This window comes from Dermacentor albipictus, unplaced genomic scaffold, assembly GCF_038994185.2.
Source record: "Dermacentor albipictus isolate Rhodes 1998 colony unplaced genomic scaffold, USDA_Dalb.pri_finalv2 scaffold_11, whole genome shotgun sequence".
In the NCBI taxonomy this organism is placed as follows: Eukaryota; Metazoa; Arthropoda; class Arachnida; order Ixodida; family Ixodidae; genus Dermacentor; species Dermacentor albipictus.
Window position 1 is genome coordinate 6387828 of NW_027225565.1, and position 14312 is coordinate 6402139.

At 46.0% G+C, this 14312-nt stretch overlaps 1 protein-coding gene across 1 annotated transcript in view; it reads right to left on the reverse strand.

Moving 5' to 3' along the window:
• Positions 1 to 2334: 2334 nt before the first annotated feature.
• LOC139051365 (putative nucleoside permease NupX) overlaps positions 2335 to 14312 on the reverse strand; it is a 62945-nt gene continuing 50967 nt past the window's right edge. Inside the window, exons 11-12 of the mRNA XM_070528383.1 lie at positions 9527 to 9707; positions 2335 to 2551 (exon numbers count right to left, since the gene is read on the reverse strand). Coding sequence (XP_070384484.1) covers positions 2481 to 2551; positions 9527 to 9707 — 252 coding nt within the window. The 3' untranslated portion in view covers positions 2335 to 2480. The remainder of the gene's footprint in view (positions 2552 to 9526; positions 9708 to 14312) is intronic.

Below are 14312 nucleotides of genomic sequence, written 5' to 3' on the forward strand. Positions count from 1 at the left end.
GAGAAGGCCCATGAAATATGAAATAAAACCATGGCTGTGCTCGTGCGCTATCGCAATGCAGCTCTGGGCATCGGCTTCACAGTGCGTCAGCATCTTTGATGGTCGGGCACGGAAAGGAAGCGCCGTCCTCTCTGGTAAACGATAGGCTCGACGCATGGTTTTGAGCGCTGGATCGAATACGATAGCGCTCTAGCGCAGTCACGTGGTTTTATGTCAGATTTCGCGGGCTTTCTTTAAACGCCGAAAAACATCGCCACGCAGGGTGTACGTTGCCACAAAAATTGGATCGGTCGTTTCTGAACACCCTCTAAAACACAACGAAACGCACTTGTCCCTAAAGTTAATAATATGAAGTTTGCATAATTCATCTTGGCTAGTTAAGTAATTAGCGGAATACAAAAAAAAAAATTACTATAGGGAGCGCCACATGACGGCAAACCACACGCCGTTGGCTCCATTCAGCTGCGGCTAACCACTTGTTTTTAAATCCTTGGCACAAGTTACGTTAAACACCCTGCATATATGTTGAAAGAAGTGCAGACGCACGTACAAAAGCAAACACTAAATATTTGATTTGCTTTTCTACGTGCGCCTGCGCTTTTTCAATTTATTAAACACCGGATCCAAAGAACTGCTTCCTTCATATATACCTATATGTACGGGGTGTATACATGAAACCTCCATGATTAAAAAAAATAAAAGCTATGATACATAGAAACCTGCAGCTTGTGGCATCATGTGGGACAATTCAAAAAGTTTTTGTTCCTTTTTTTTCTACACGGTTCCTCTTGTTTTGTTTCAGGTGCTGAATAAATACCATAAATAAAACACCTCAAGACAGAGAGCCCAACATGTGGTGTGGTATGCGGAAGCGAAGGCACCCATTGCTGTCTGGTAGTTTCCGTGCAAATTCACGTCGAAAATTTCGTTGGAAAGTAACGGGCGATTTAGTTTTCGCTTATAACATAGGCGTGGGAGTGTTAGCCTCGCCCTGCCCACAGCCATGGCGACAGGCGCGAACATCCTTTCAACAGCGGAGGCGTCACACAGGGTGTTGAGAAAAGAGCACATGATCCGAACCTTTGATCCAAATTTCGTGCTGAGAGACTGTCGAACGATTTTCTGTTTTTAACGCGAAAGCATTATGTACCCCATTACGCGAAAATCCGTAGGCGTGGCCGAAAGATGGTGCCAAAACTGGCCGACGGCGCAAAGAATAAGACCACGTCAAGAGGTGCTCGGATTGACGTAAAATTTCTCACAAAGCTTGCCGTAAGCAAAATAAATTAATCGCTTTGAAAAGAAAACTTAGCACATTTCGGCCTGGGCGGGAGTCGAACCCTGCGCCCCGGGGGCGAGACGCGCACGCTTCCCCAACGCCACGGCGGCTCCACAGTTCTGGCTGAATTAAAAAGGTGGGTATAGTGCGTGCGTCGACGCCCGTGGAAGGATTGACGCACACTCGTTAGTGACGCTTCCATCACGTGCGCTCGCAGCTTACACTTCACCGCAGCGACTATAATGGTTTCGCATTCCCACACGTAAGCAGAATTAAGTGTCTCAGCGGAATCTTTTTCGTTTTGTCTACTTTCTTCGAGATGTCGCTCCTACAAGCACATTAAAAAAATAAGGTCAGCTTGCTTTGGTTGGTCATCGCGTGCCGTATACAAGTTCGCGCAAGCCTCTATTTCGTCAAATGCAATCGCGGGCCAGAAAACGCTAACCAGCTCGCTATAGCGAAATCTAAGAAGCTTTAGTGATTAAGATTATAGAAGTCATAAATGAGTCAGTCGCCCGCCGGTTTTCGTGTCAGATAAAAGAAATGATGTCTCAATAGTGGCCTGTGGCGCATGGGTTGCTGGGCTGAACCGTTTTTGTGAATGCGGGTTTTTCCCCCTGTTGTTGATTAATAATATATGTGTCGATCACGAGTCATAATAACCTGAATTTTGAGTAGCACCGTGTCTCTGTCTTCACTTTAGCCGTGTGCGTGCCTTTTGCGCTCAGTGTACATGAAAGTGACGGGCTCATGTATTATGAAAACAAAGACTGCCCTGTGTATAAGTAGCACGAAACCTTGCGCCAGCGCTGTCGGTACATAAAGGAAAATAAATAAAGACGCGCAGTACAGAAACAACGCCAAAAACACAAGAAGAAACATTTAAGTAGGACGTATTTGACCAGGAAAACAGCAAAATAAGTTAGACAATAAATCCGGTACATTGTAGAAGCCAAAAGAGAACACTGCGTCCAACAAGGCGCGGTCGTGACATCAGCGTTGCTGAAGCCGTCCGCTAAAGGTATCGAAGAGTTTACGTAAGAAAACAAAAAAACTATCGCGCCGAAGATAAACTTTACTGAGAGTGTATAAGTGCAAAAAAGAACAACAAAGGCAGGAACAATAATTTGTTGATAAGCAGCCGTATGGGTGATACTGTAGCAGACGTGCTGTTGAACACGTTCGCAATGCATGTCATATGCTAACTGTCCAGGAACTCCGTGGTGTTGAACATGGTGGTCTCGGAAGGAATGCTCGTTGGGGTCAAGGCACCTGCGTCAGAAACGACGCTACAAGTATTTATTTATTTATTTATTTATTTATTTATTTATTTATTTATTTATTTATTTCGCACTATCTACGTGCAAGTACATCATGAAGGAGAAGAACAATACAATATATAGTATATAACGCTCAGGCAGCGCACATATAATAATGAACTATAGAATACAAGAAAATACAAAAGATAACACCAGTTCGACATACAAAAACATTTTGGAAAAATAATACAGTAAAAGCTCGTTAATTCGAACCGCAAGGGGAAGCCGCTTCAGTTCGAATTAACGAAAGTTCGAACTAACGAAAGTGAAGGAGAGCAACAGTACACTGCGATTTGGAAGCAGTAGGGCATGTCAGCAATTTGGCGTGTCAGAAAGTGATGGCGTGTGCCGCGGGCACACTCCATCTTGAAGTTGAAGCTCTGGGTCCGACTGTGCCACACTACCGATGTCCACCGAAACGAACGTTAGCCGAGGCTTAACACCATCACAATGAATCGCGACGGCCGATACCTCCTAAGCTGAAAACAGACGTACACAACCGATGAAGACTGCCGAGACAAAGACGCTGAACATGTGAAGGTGGCGAAGGCCCCGATTCGTTGGTTCTTAATTGCAAGCGCAGCTGCGACGTACTTGATTCGCTATGTTTCGGAGATGGCGCTTGCCGTGCCATCTCCGCACATTAGCAGCTGTACAAGATTTGCAAAGCCTCCGAGATTCGCAACGGGCATGAAGTCTCGGAGGTTACGTAGAGCGGAGAGGCGGCAGCCGCCGCTGCCTTCTGGCTGACCCCGCGACGGTTAGATTTTTTACGATTTTGCCTTCTCTCGCCATTCTCTCCGTTTCGGAGGCAATACAGCCTTGTGTGTAGGCAGTAGGCGCGTTTCTCTGGCCGTGTGCCAAGCGAGCGTAGTTCGAATTATCCGTGAGGGAGCCTTCTCGCGTTCGAATTAACGGACTTTTTTATACATGCACTTCTGTGGAGCTTGGCGGGACCAAATCGTACAGTTCGAATTATCCATAAATTCGAATTATTGAAGTTCGAATTAACGAGCTTTCACTGTATACAATGTAATAAACACTACAGTTTGCCTAATGCATTCTTGGAGAGATCAAATTTAAGGTTGATCATGAAGCCGGAATGTTTTTTATATCTATTAATTTTTCGAAGGATTTAATGCAAGCGTTTGATTTCATTACTGAGTGAAACTTCAATATTTCGTGGGCGACTTCTTCGCAGAGATGCGCGTCACAAAATGGATACAGTGGGCCGCAAGAGTACAATAAAATGAGTGCTTTTTTTTTCTTTCTTTTTTTAAGAATCCATGCAGAATTTTTAAAAATCACCTGCAGTAGATGATACAATTCTAATCCTTGAACTGGATTACTCAATGAGGCGGGCCTTACTTGCACGAGAAAAAAACTGCAAAATCAACTAATTTACGAAACTGCACCAATGAGGCTTTTAAATAATCATTTCGAAGCATAATAGAATCCACAAATGGTAACCAGTGAGTTCGCAAGAGGGTTTCCACTTGGAATGAGTTTCCAGCTTGTTTCCAGATATTCATTTCCAGCGCGTGAGACAAAATACATTGGCGCTCCAGTTACTTTTGTGCTTCAATGCATGAAACGGCACGTGGTTAAAATACAAAAAGTGGAGAAACGGTGCATTTTATTGCAAGTTAGACGGCGCGTGTCTAGAAACTGGCGATCTTTCTACAATGCCTGGTACGGAGGGTTCCTTCGAAGAGGAGCGGAGTGATCCAGCGCTGCGGCTGGGTCACTCCAGTTTATGTTCATGGCTGGGAGGAGCATAAGCAGAGCGCGGTCGTATAGAACGTACTGCAAAGATCGTCTCCCCATTTGTATGGCCTAGAAGAGTTCGTCGGCAGCAAGAAACTGACATCATCTGGTAACGGTCGTGGCCTGCGAGCTAATCGCTTGTACGTAAGAGCGCGTTCCATCGTTTATCAGCGGCAGCTCGACTGCCAAGGCACCAGATCGGCGTCAACTGCTATCCTCCTCTCGTAGAATTTGCGTCTAAGTCGACAGCTGGGGACGGCCGTTTAAGTCTTATAAATTGACTTTCGCTACTATTGAGACACGTGCCGAAATTGGCACCTGGGCTATTTTTGCACAAATGCACGCCTGTTGTCGACTACAGCGCTCGTTTGTGGAGCGGCGGGCGTCGATTGTAAGCTTGCTGACCTTACCAACGTTTGTAGCTTGGTGAATATGTTTGAGAGCGAAGCTCTTGGCGCCCGTTCCTGCGGCGAGCGTCGGCGCAACCGAGCGAACGAGCGCAGTGAACGATGAAAGCGAACCCGGGGCGCGGCGATAGATGAGAGATGGACATAGGGACCCCGACCAGCCTGAAGACCACTCGTCTTATTCTCTACGGTAAATGTTTTCTACCACTACGGCGATGGCGAAGAGAACGCGAGGAGGAGGGGTGCAGCGGAACGATGAGGCGGAGGAGGGGGGTATGACAAAAGCGTAATGCCGCGCAAGACGGGCTTTGCGATGACGGTGTCTACGAGATGGCGCTAGAGTAGCGTGCGTCATCCGGGAGGTCTATCTGGCGGCTGCTGTCGCGCCACACTCGCTCCGTTTGCGACGTGCCGCACGAGACAGTCACTATATCGCGAAGTGAAAACGCGTATAGAGCTGTGTTCAAATTTCGCATTAGCGAGTATCGTAATCGTCGTTCAGTTTTTTTCATAAGACTTTTCTTACGCTAAAGCTTGTCCTTAAATTGGATTTGCGAATTTTGCCCCTGGATTGTGCAACTTCATAGCAGAAGAGGGCTTGTAGCCTTCTCGACGGTCGTACAAAGCACATGCTATATATTTGGGCAGACTATCATCTCTAGATGACTATATTGGTAATACGCTATATAATTCAACTCCAGCTAATCCAATGCGACACGCCGCTTTTATTCTCCCAATCAAAGTCGTAACCTGAAGACAGAATCGCGCTATAGGCAGAGGGGTCGTTTATACCGTCTCTTCTACTATAGAGTCGTACGCACTCCCTCCATAAGTAAGTGCTGCTTTTTTTGTCCAAATTGTACACGATAATTTCCAAACAAGAAAACTATTTTGTATGAAACATCACTGCGCCGAAATCCTTCGTCTGGACAGAGCGAACTCGAGAGCAAGCCGAACAAGCCCTGACGAACTTATCCCATTACTGAAATGAAGACATAGTTTACCGCTGCGAGCTACAAGAGGATGACAACTGAGACTCTAAACTATATTTCACATTGCCTCCAGAAACCTGGAGGCTTACGAAAGGGGTTCTACATAAATTGAGGATGACACAACGAGCTATGGAAAGAAGAATTATGGGTGTAATGTTAACGGATAAGAAAAGAGCAGATTGGGTGAGGAAACAAACGCGAGATAATGACATCTTAGTTGAAATCAAGAAAAAGAAATGGGCATGGGCAGGACATGTAATGAGGAGGAAAGATAACCGATGGTCATTAAGGGTTGCGGACTAGATTCCAAGGGAAGGGAAGCGTTGCAGGGGGCGGCAGAAAATTAGGTGGGCGGATGAGATTAAGAAGTTTGCAGGGACAACATGGCCACAATTAGTGCATCACCGGGGTAGTTCGAGAAGTATGGGAGATGCCCTTTGCGTAACCAGGCTGCTGCTGATGATAATAGAACCTCGCTGGGTTTCTCTTGACGTCCACATCTTCACTGAGCTGGGAGAGAGAGAGAGCTGAGAGAGAGTGAAAGCAGTGTACAAAAATAGCGTCGAGCAGCATAGCGACGCGGCGAGGATGGGTGTAGCCTAGCGGGGGAGAAGTAGCGGCGCGCACGCGAGCGAGGAACTCGGCCCGGATGCGTGCCCTCTGCTGTGGCACGCGATGCAGGGGGGCAGGCGAAGGAGGAGGGGTGTTCTTCTCCGGCGGCTGCTGAGGTGCCTCGATGTCCTCCTCGCCCACCGCTCTGTACAGAGTGGAGACAACCGCGGCGTCTACTGTGGCATTGGCCTAACAAATCGCAGGTGCTGTAGTAGATGCCGTAAGGACGCATCGCCGGCGCTCCTGTGTCTTGTGTGTGGTTTCGCATTACTTTACTGGCCTTCCTCCAGCTCCGCTGGTCTCTGGTGTTTGCGATAGCAGAGACACGCATAATTTTAATCTGTGATGGATCTTGGAGTGATAAAACAGTCGACAAACGTTGTAATTCCTGCAATCAAGGCGTCTAGCTCCCATGGTTGCTTTCGTTTTGTAGTAGCCAAAGACGCCGTCGTGGTTCAAGTGCACATCATGCCAGCGTATTCTCCCTATCGCGTTACGAGTAACCAAGCTAGCGATCACAGAGCCACGTTTGGCGGCGAATCCACTCTACGTCAGTAAACTTGAGAGATCCGTAGTCGAAATCACGCAGGGCGCGTACGTCCTACGGCCGTCCGTATGTCCATCCTTCACGACATGATGGAAAGAGTTGTCGCAGAGGGTTGTCGGCATTACGCAAAAGGTAGATAGTTCTCCACACGTCTTTACGTTCGACCTAAACGCGAACGCCTTGGCTCCTTCGGCCCGGGGACTTTTTCAACATGCTCGCATGCCTCGTGCGCTCTCGTTCGTTTATCGACAACTTGGCGACATTATCGCGTAAAGCCGCCCTCCTTGACAACGTATTACGCACATTCCGGGCACGGTTCTCGCGTCAAGCAACATGTGCGCATACGCAGAAGCGCTGCATGGTCAAAGGATAAGCGCCAACCCAGTGCGTGCCGTCCCGTTTTTTTTCTTTCGTTTTACAAAACTAAGTTGACGCTTATTTTGACGACAGGGAAGGAAGGAAAACAAGACGTTGTTGTTCCTTCCTGTCGTGTCGTCAAAATGAGTGTCCGCCAGACCCTTGGAAAGACTCTGCTTGTGCGTCGACGATCGTGTGCGCTCTGGTTCTTCTGCCGGACTTCGTCCAGTCAGTGGTCGGCGATGGATGTCACGGTATACGGGTCGGAAACAGCCGCTCGACTTCGGGTATCGCGCACTGATATCGCGACAGGCTTCTGACGAGAAGGGCACCTCAGGCCGACCGCGCGAGCTTGCATGCCGTCTGACTGCGCTCACCGCGGCGAGGGCCTCGCCTTGATTGCGAATTGCTTGTCGTGTGTCGCGTGTGCGCACGTCTCCTGAAGTCGGCGACGTGCGGGTTGCGGACGGTTCACGCCACGAACGGTTGTTTCCCAGCGATCGGAGTGGTATGGTGTAATGTTGATCCGCCAGAAACGGTTTTTTTACCGCGTATGCGTAACTGCTGTGTGATTCTTTCCTTTCGAGGGTCTTCCGCCGTTCCGCAGCTCCGGCTGTAGAAACTTAGAACATTCTCATTGTTGTCGATTCATGACCGCCGGGCATTTTGCTTCGTCCCTGTCGGAGCTTTGCTTTTTGCCAGGAATGAATTTGATATGTTCCGATTCGTCATTATTGTTTCTGTTTATTTTTCTTTGTTTTTTCTCCTTTTCTTTCTTTCCTTTTTGACGCCTGGGACAGGGCTCACGAATCATTTGTCAGCATAAATTTCCAAAACAGGCGTCCAATAGCTGCGCTTCTAATGACGTAAATAGATATTCTAATTACTTTGGGCGCATGCTGGATTATCGTTGACATTGGACGCATGCTGACCGGATTAAACTATATTATATAAAAAAGCAAGAATACATCATGGAATACAGCCATCCTTCGATCATTCCATATTGCATGCGATCGAACAATAGGCGGCAGGTGAGGGACGCAGAGGCACCGACAACTCAGCGAGAATTAATACTGAAACTATGGACAGCGCCAAACGGCACGAAGTACACAACAAAGATACACACAATTAAGCGCTTGTCCGTGTATCTTTCTTGTGTATTTCGTGCGTTTCGCGCTGTCAGTAACTTCAATATGGAATACCAACATGCCCGACGTACCGTCCTTTTGGAGGACTAATATCACGCTTCCTGCTCGACTGATGTTTGCGTTATTGAAGTGGGCGCGCAACAGTATAAGCATTTTCTTCCTTGGTGTCTGACAACTGTGCGAATAAACCACAGTCAAGGCGATGTGAGGAGCCAAATTTACATGGCTAAGAAAATTAAATTTTAACTTATTTTAAAATTTATTGTTGCCTTCAGGTATACATAAACTTCAGTTTTCTGGTCAGTTTAAGCACAAAGCGTTTGTTCGCGGGCCCGGCAAATGCCAAAGCGAATTCCGTTTTAACGTGATAGCGTTAAGCGCCCCGTGTCGCAGAAAATCCGGTGTCGGCGGAATTGTCCGTGAGCGAAAATTTCCACGTGCATTTAGGTATACGTATTTGCCACGCCTTGCTATATGACATGCGGTATATGCGGGCTATATTTCCACATCGTTTTATTGATAAAGTTGCTCATACCTTGTCTTATATTCTTGACAAAGTTATTCCTCGCAAATTTGATAATGGCATGCCGCAAACAGGTGTCGTGAAAAAAAAAAAAAACACCGACAGCGCCCGCCTTTTATCGTAAAGATTCCGAGACTGAAATATTAAAAGTGTGAAACAATAACAGAAACCTGAAAATGATGCAACTTCGTTTGGCGCGGCTATGGGGGGGGGGGGGGAGGGGGGGAATACCTGCGGGGTAGGCCTGCGCAAGTGGGTGATTTTATACCAGAAAGCTCGCCTTCGTGCATAGCGCTCGCTGCGAGCGTTTCCCGGTAAACATTACGGTCACATAAGCTGCAGATACTCTAGCTGCAGTTGGCCGGTGAAGCAGCCATGGATCTTTGAATGCTATCGCGTTCTACACTCTTAAAGGCGAAGCTTACGCGTCCTCTAGATTTTTTTCTCGCGTGGAATAAACATTGACTTCGTTGTACTTTGCTATCTCTCGACTGCGACTGCCCTTATCAGAGGCCTCAGTTTCTTTATCTCAACATCGACTGGAGAGAGGCTAGCTCTGAAGATTGTGCAGATACCTGCCACGCAGGCGGTCATAAAGTCACAGAGCGCACCGGCGGCCACCGCTCGCAACCCGATCGCCGACAGGTCCTCCAGGCGCCGCTGTCCCCAGGTGGACCAGGCGGACAGCTGGATGCCCAGGGAGCCCACGTTGGAGAACCCAGCCAGCGCGAACGTCACCATGGTCAGCGAACGAGACTGTCAAGAGAAGTGAAAATGCGACCGCGTCGGGCTCCAGATGCAGTCACCGCGGAATGATGGTGATTCGCGCAAGAGCGTCTGGTGATGACCGTCTCGGGCACGAAGTGGCCTGGTTTTCGCGCACTCGAACGTTGCTCGCCCTCGTTGGCACATGTCCTGAACACAGGGGTCGAACTCGCAGTTTTTCGTTCGTAGGAACTTTTTCGGATTGGCCTGCGGCCTTCGCGATATATAGGGTCTTTTTTTTTGTAGCTGTGCCATTCTTTTTTAAGAATTGCCTGTGGCAGGTAGCACAATTCTAACGCTTGAACTAAATTACTCGGTGAGGCGCCCATTACTTCTACAAGAAATCAAAATGATTTTTAATAACCACGTTAGGACGCATATTTCAATCTACGAATTGTAGCGAATGAATTTGCAAGGCGTATCGACTCGGAAAGAATTCCGAGGATGGCGCCGGCTTCGAGATATGTGCCATCAAATTTCGACAAAGATGCACAGTTGTTCAACTTACTTTTTACGAACACACTGTTTTATGAATTGAAGAGAAAAAGTAACTCGAACGCCAATGCATTTCGTCGGACACTTTGAAAATTATCATCTCGAAACAGGCGCAGCCGTGAAAATTAGTTCCAAATGGACACGCCTTGCCAACTCACCCGCTACAACTCGTAAATTGGAATATTTGCCGTAAATTATTCAATTTAAGAAAGATAACGTGTGTATCCGTTAATTATTCTATTAAGCATTTTGATTTCTCGTAGAATTAGGTAAGGGCCGCCTCAACGTGTCATTTAATTCAAGGTTAAGAACTGTGTTGTCTGCCACAGACAGTGGCGTAGCCAGAAATTTTGTTCGGGGGGGGCTGCGCCACTGGCCCAACATATATATATATATATATATATATATATATATATATATATATATATATATATATATATATATATATATATATATATATATATATATATATATATATACAATTCTAGTCACTACTGGCTTCGAATTTTTCATTTAGCTGGTCAATTATTTATTAAAAATTGGCCAAAACTGAAAATTTTCAGACAACGAAACTATCAAGTTTAAAACTCCGTGACTCAACAATGAAAAATGATATCACAATTCTGTGAATTGCATCTAATCGTACATCTACAGCGGACAAAATAGATATGTTACACATAAATCTAAAAAAATTAGTATTCTGGAAATACGGCTTTTGCAGAACCCTTGTACACAACGTAACCAATTCACGTAAGATACAAATTGACACAGCAAACTTGTCCGCTTTGACTGTTATAATAAATGCCGTTTACAGAACCACAATATCTGTTCTTCATGCATAGCTATTAGTTTGTAAACGTCGTGCTTCTATTTTTTCAAACTTTCGAATTTTCCAAAATATTTTAAACAAAATTCAGGCCCTAAATCGAAGTTCTGTTTCCAACAGACACTAGGATTTAACTTTCTCTCTCAAATGCAACCAATTTCAATAAAAGCGATTAGCAGGATTATCTCAGAAAAGCGTTTCTGCGTTTTACAAGTATTTGAATAGGCCGCGTCGGATTGGGCCCGAGCTAAAGCTTCCTCTTAAACAATTTATTGAGGGATCAAATACATGAATAATAACTGCATTGTCATTGCCAAAGATGCTGCAAACGAATTCTTGAAAGCTACGCACTGTAAATACAAGTAAAATATGTATTTTTTCATAAAATATTATACTCGTATGTGCCAAAAATTGTGCCCAACATAACTGACGTCAATGCTTCCATGTTTTTTGTCTATTTATTAAGTAAAGAAAATATCACACGAACTTTAGAACTATATCAGTTCGAAACCAGGAAAGCAGTGCACGCCGCTGATATGAAAAATTAAGGCAATGAACTGAACAAGTTGAGGACAAATATGTTAATGAAACTTTGTCATTCAAGAACCGTGCTCACATTCTTGTACATATGTAATGGCCAGTGAAAAATCTCAATGACGCTGTCGTTTGTTCCAATGTATTACGCAGGGGTAGCTGTCCCTTGTCGTGTATCGTGAGTAATTGCACCGAAGTTATAGTCGCGACAGAGAGCACGTATAAAAAGCAGGAGTTCTGCAAGATATATGAAGGCAAGTCAAATGAATGAGCCAACAACGGGGTACTTTATTTAAAAGTAGTCTTCATGAGAATTTAGACATTTGTCCTATTGACTAACGAGTTGCGTGATTCCCGTCTCATAAAACTCCTTGGGTTGCTGCTTCAAAAAGTCTGTATCTGGTTCCCTTGTGCTGTTTTTTCGGTTGCCCCAAAATGTAAAAGTCGCAAGGTGACAGGTCTGAGCTGTATGGCGGATGTTGCAGCGTTTCCCACTTGAACTTTGCCAGTTTTATATTAACCACATAAGCGACGTTGGGACATGCATTGTCGTGGAACAAGATGACCCCAGTCGTCAATTTTCCACGTTGTTCGTTCTTGATTGCGACACGCTGCCGTTCTGGCGTTTCACAATATCGGAAACAATTGATAGCCTCTCAAGATTTAACAATTTCTATCAGTAATGGACCCTGTCGATCGAAAAAAAAAAGTCAACAACACCTTTCCAGCGGAAATGATGGTCTTTACGTTCTTTGGGCGTGGTAAATTCGAATGTTTCCACTGTAAGCTTTGCCATCGTGTTTCATGCTCGTAGTAGTGGCACCAAGGTTCGTCCCCGATCACAGTTGCAAACAAGAAGTCGTCATGCTCATTGTGATACCCCATCAGATGAGTCAAGGCAGCGCGAAACTGCTCCGTCTTCTCGCGATGGATGAAAATCTTGGGGATCCATTGCGCACCAAAAAGCCGATAACCGAGAAGCTCATGAATTATGGCGTGAACCGAACCGTGACTGATGTTCAGACGGTCTGCCAGTTCATCGATGCTTTTCCTCCGTTATTGTTTCAGCAGCTCATCAACCTTTAAAATTGTGGGGGGGTGATTGCACGATGGTTTTGGCCCGGTCTTGGAATGTCTTTGCAAGGTCCTTTGAACCGTGTGCTCCAACGCTTCACAGTGGTCAATGAAATGCAGTGTTCAACGTACGCGGCAGTCATATGATGATTGATTTCTGTTTTGGAAACACCTTCAGCTGTCAAAAACTTCGCGACACCGAGCTGTTCAACTTTTGAAGTGTCCATTATGTGACGCAACCATATTCAGCCCAGTGTATGAGAGCATTAAAGAACATTTATCTTCACACCTGCGTGTCACTTTTGTAAATGAGACATGCCGTTCTCCTACGCGCATGCCTCGCAGATAACGAACCGAACCATTATTGCGCGGTTAGGGTAGGCTCACTTCCATTTGACTCGCCCTCGTACATTAGAAATGCAAAGATACAATGGGATATGCAAATGCGAAAATACTGCTTGATAAAGGACAAAAAAGTGTCACTGGAAGCAAAGTTCACTGCATGTATACACAAAACCTCGCAACAAGATATTTAAGTATACGTGTAAGTCTCCAATGAGTCTATGTATGTAAGAAGAAGTAACTGTATATAATGCGTCAAACAAGGCAAATAAACATGTTGCACAATCATAGATTCACAGAATCCTAGATTCCGCCCCCATCCCATCCACTCCACCCGATGTATTGCGCGCGATGGAAGGCGGCGCGCTTGCTCCCCGCTTTTCTCCTTTGCACACACAAGACTGAGCCACCATCGTCGGCTCACCTATTCAACCTCCCCTCCTACGCTTTCACTCGCACATATAGCATGCAGCGCGTGGTCACGATGTTATCACCCTTGGACTTTATACGAAACCTGAGGGCGATGGCAGGAATGCGCCTGGAGTGTCCATATAATTGCTTTCGCAATAATATAATAAACGTATCCGGCAACTGAAGCGTCCCGTCGCCCACTACTTTCCGCAAAAGAAGTATCAAACTCGAACTTTCACCATGCGACAATTCGCTGCGCCGCAACAATGTATTTTCTTCCTGTGAGGCGGAGGCACCGAAATGAAAAAAAAAGCATAGGAAAGTATGCTGGCCAGAATCTAATGCCTACTTCGGGCACCTAATGGGGCTACGGAAGGAATACCGAAGAAAACATGAGACGCTTGGTCCACTGAGAACCATACGCATACTGCTCAGTATCCTAGAGCGGCGAAACAAGACTTTCCGGAAAGGTTCCGCTCAAGGAATGCGGTGCAATCCTTCGAGTCCCCACAGTGATGGCGGCGAGCGACCATTGTTTTTTTTTTTCTCGTCTGCTAGCCAGAAAGCGTGCAAAACTCTGTCCTGTGAAAATCCACTCGGCCAGAGCAAACCGAACGCGCACCGAAGTGCACCGCACGGTGGTCGGGGCCATACGAGAAAAACGTATGAGCTCTGGCTGGCTCTGGCAGCCCGCGGGTAGGGTAGCGAGAAAAAAAAAATCGAAGAGGCTCAATGTGTCCTCGCGAATAAAAGTCAAAGTAGAAAAAATTAATAAGAACGTAGTTACTTTGGCTGGCTTTAGTGTCTTGACATGGATGTTCTGGCGTAGGTTAAAAAAAATTTGATATTTTTTTATGTGACATGACGGCACAAATGAACCACCCCAATGCTTCGTCTCATTGGACCTCGCTGCC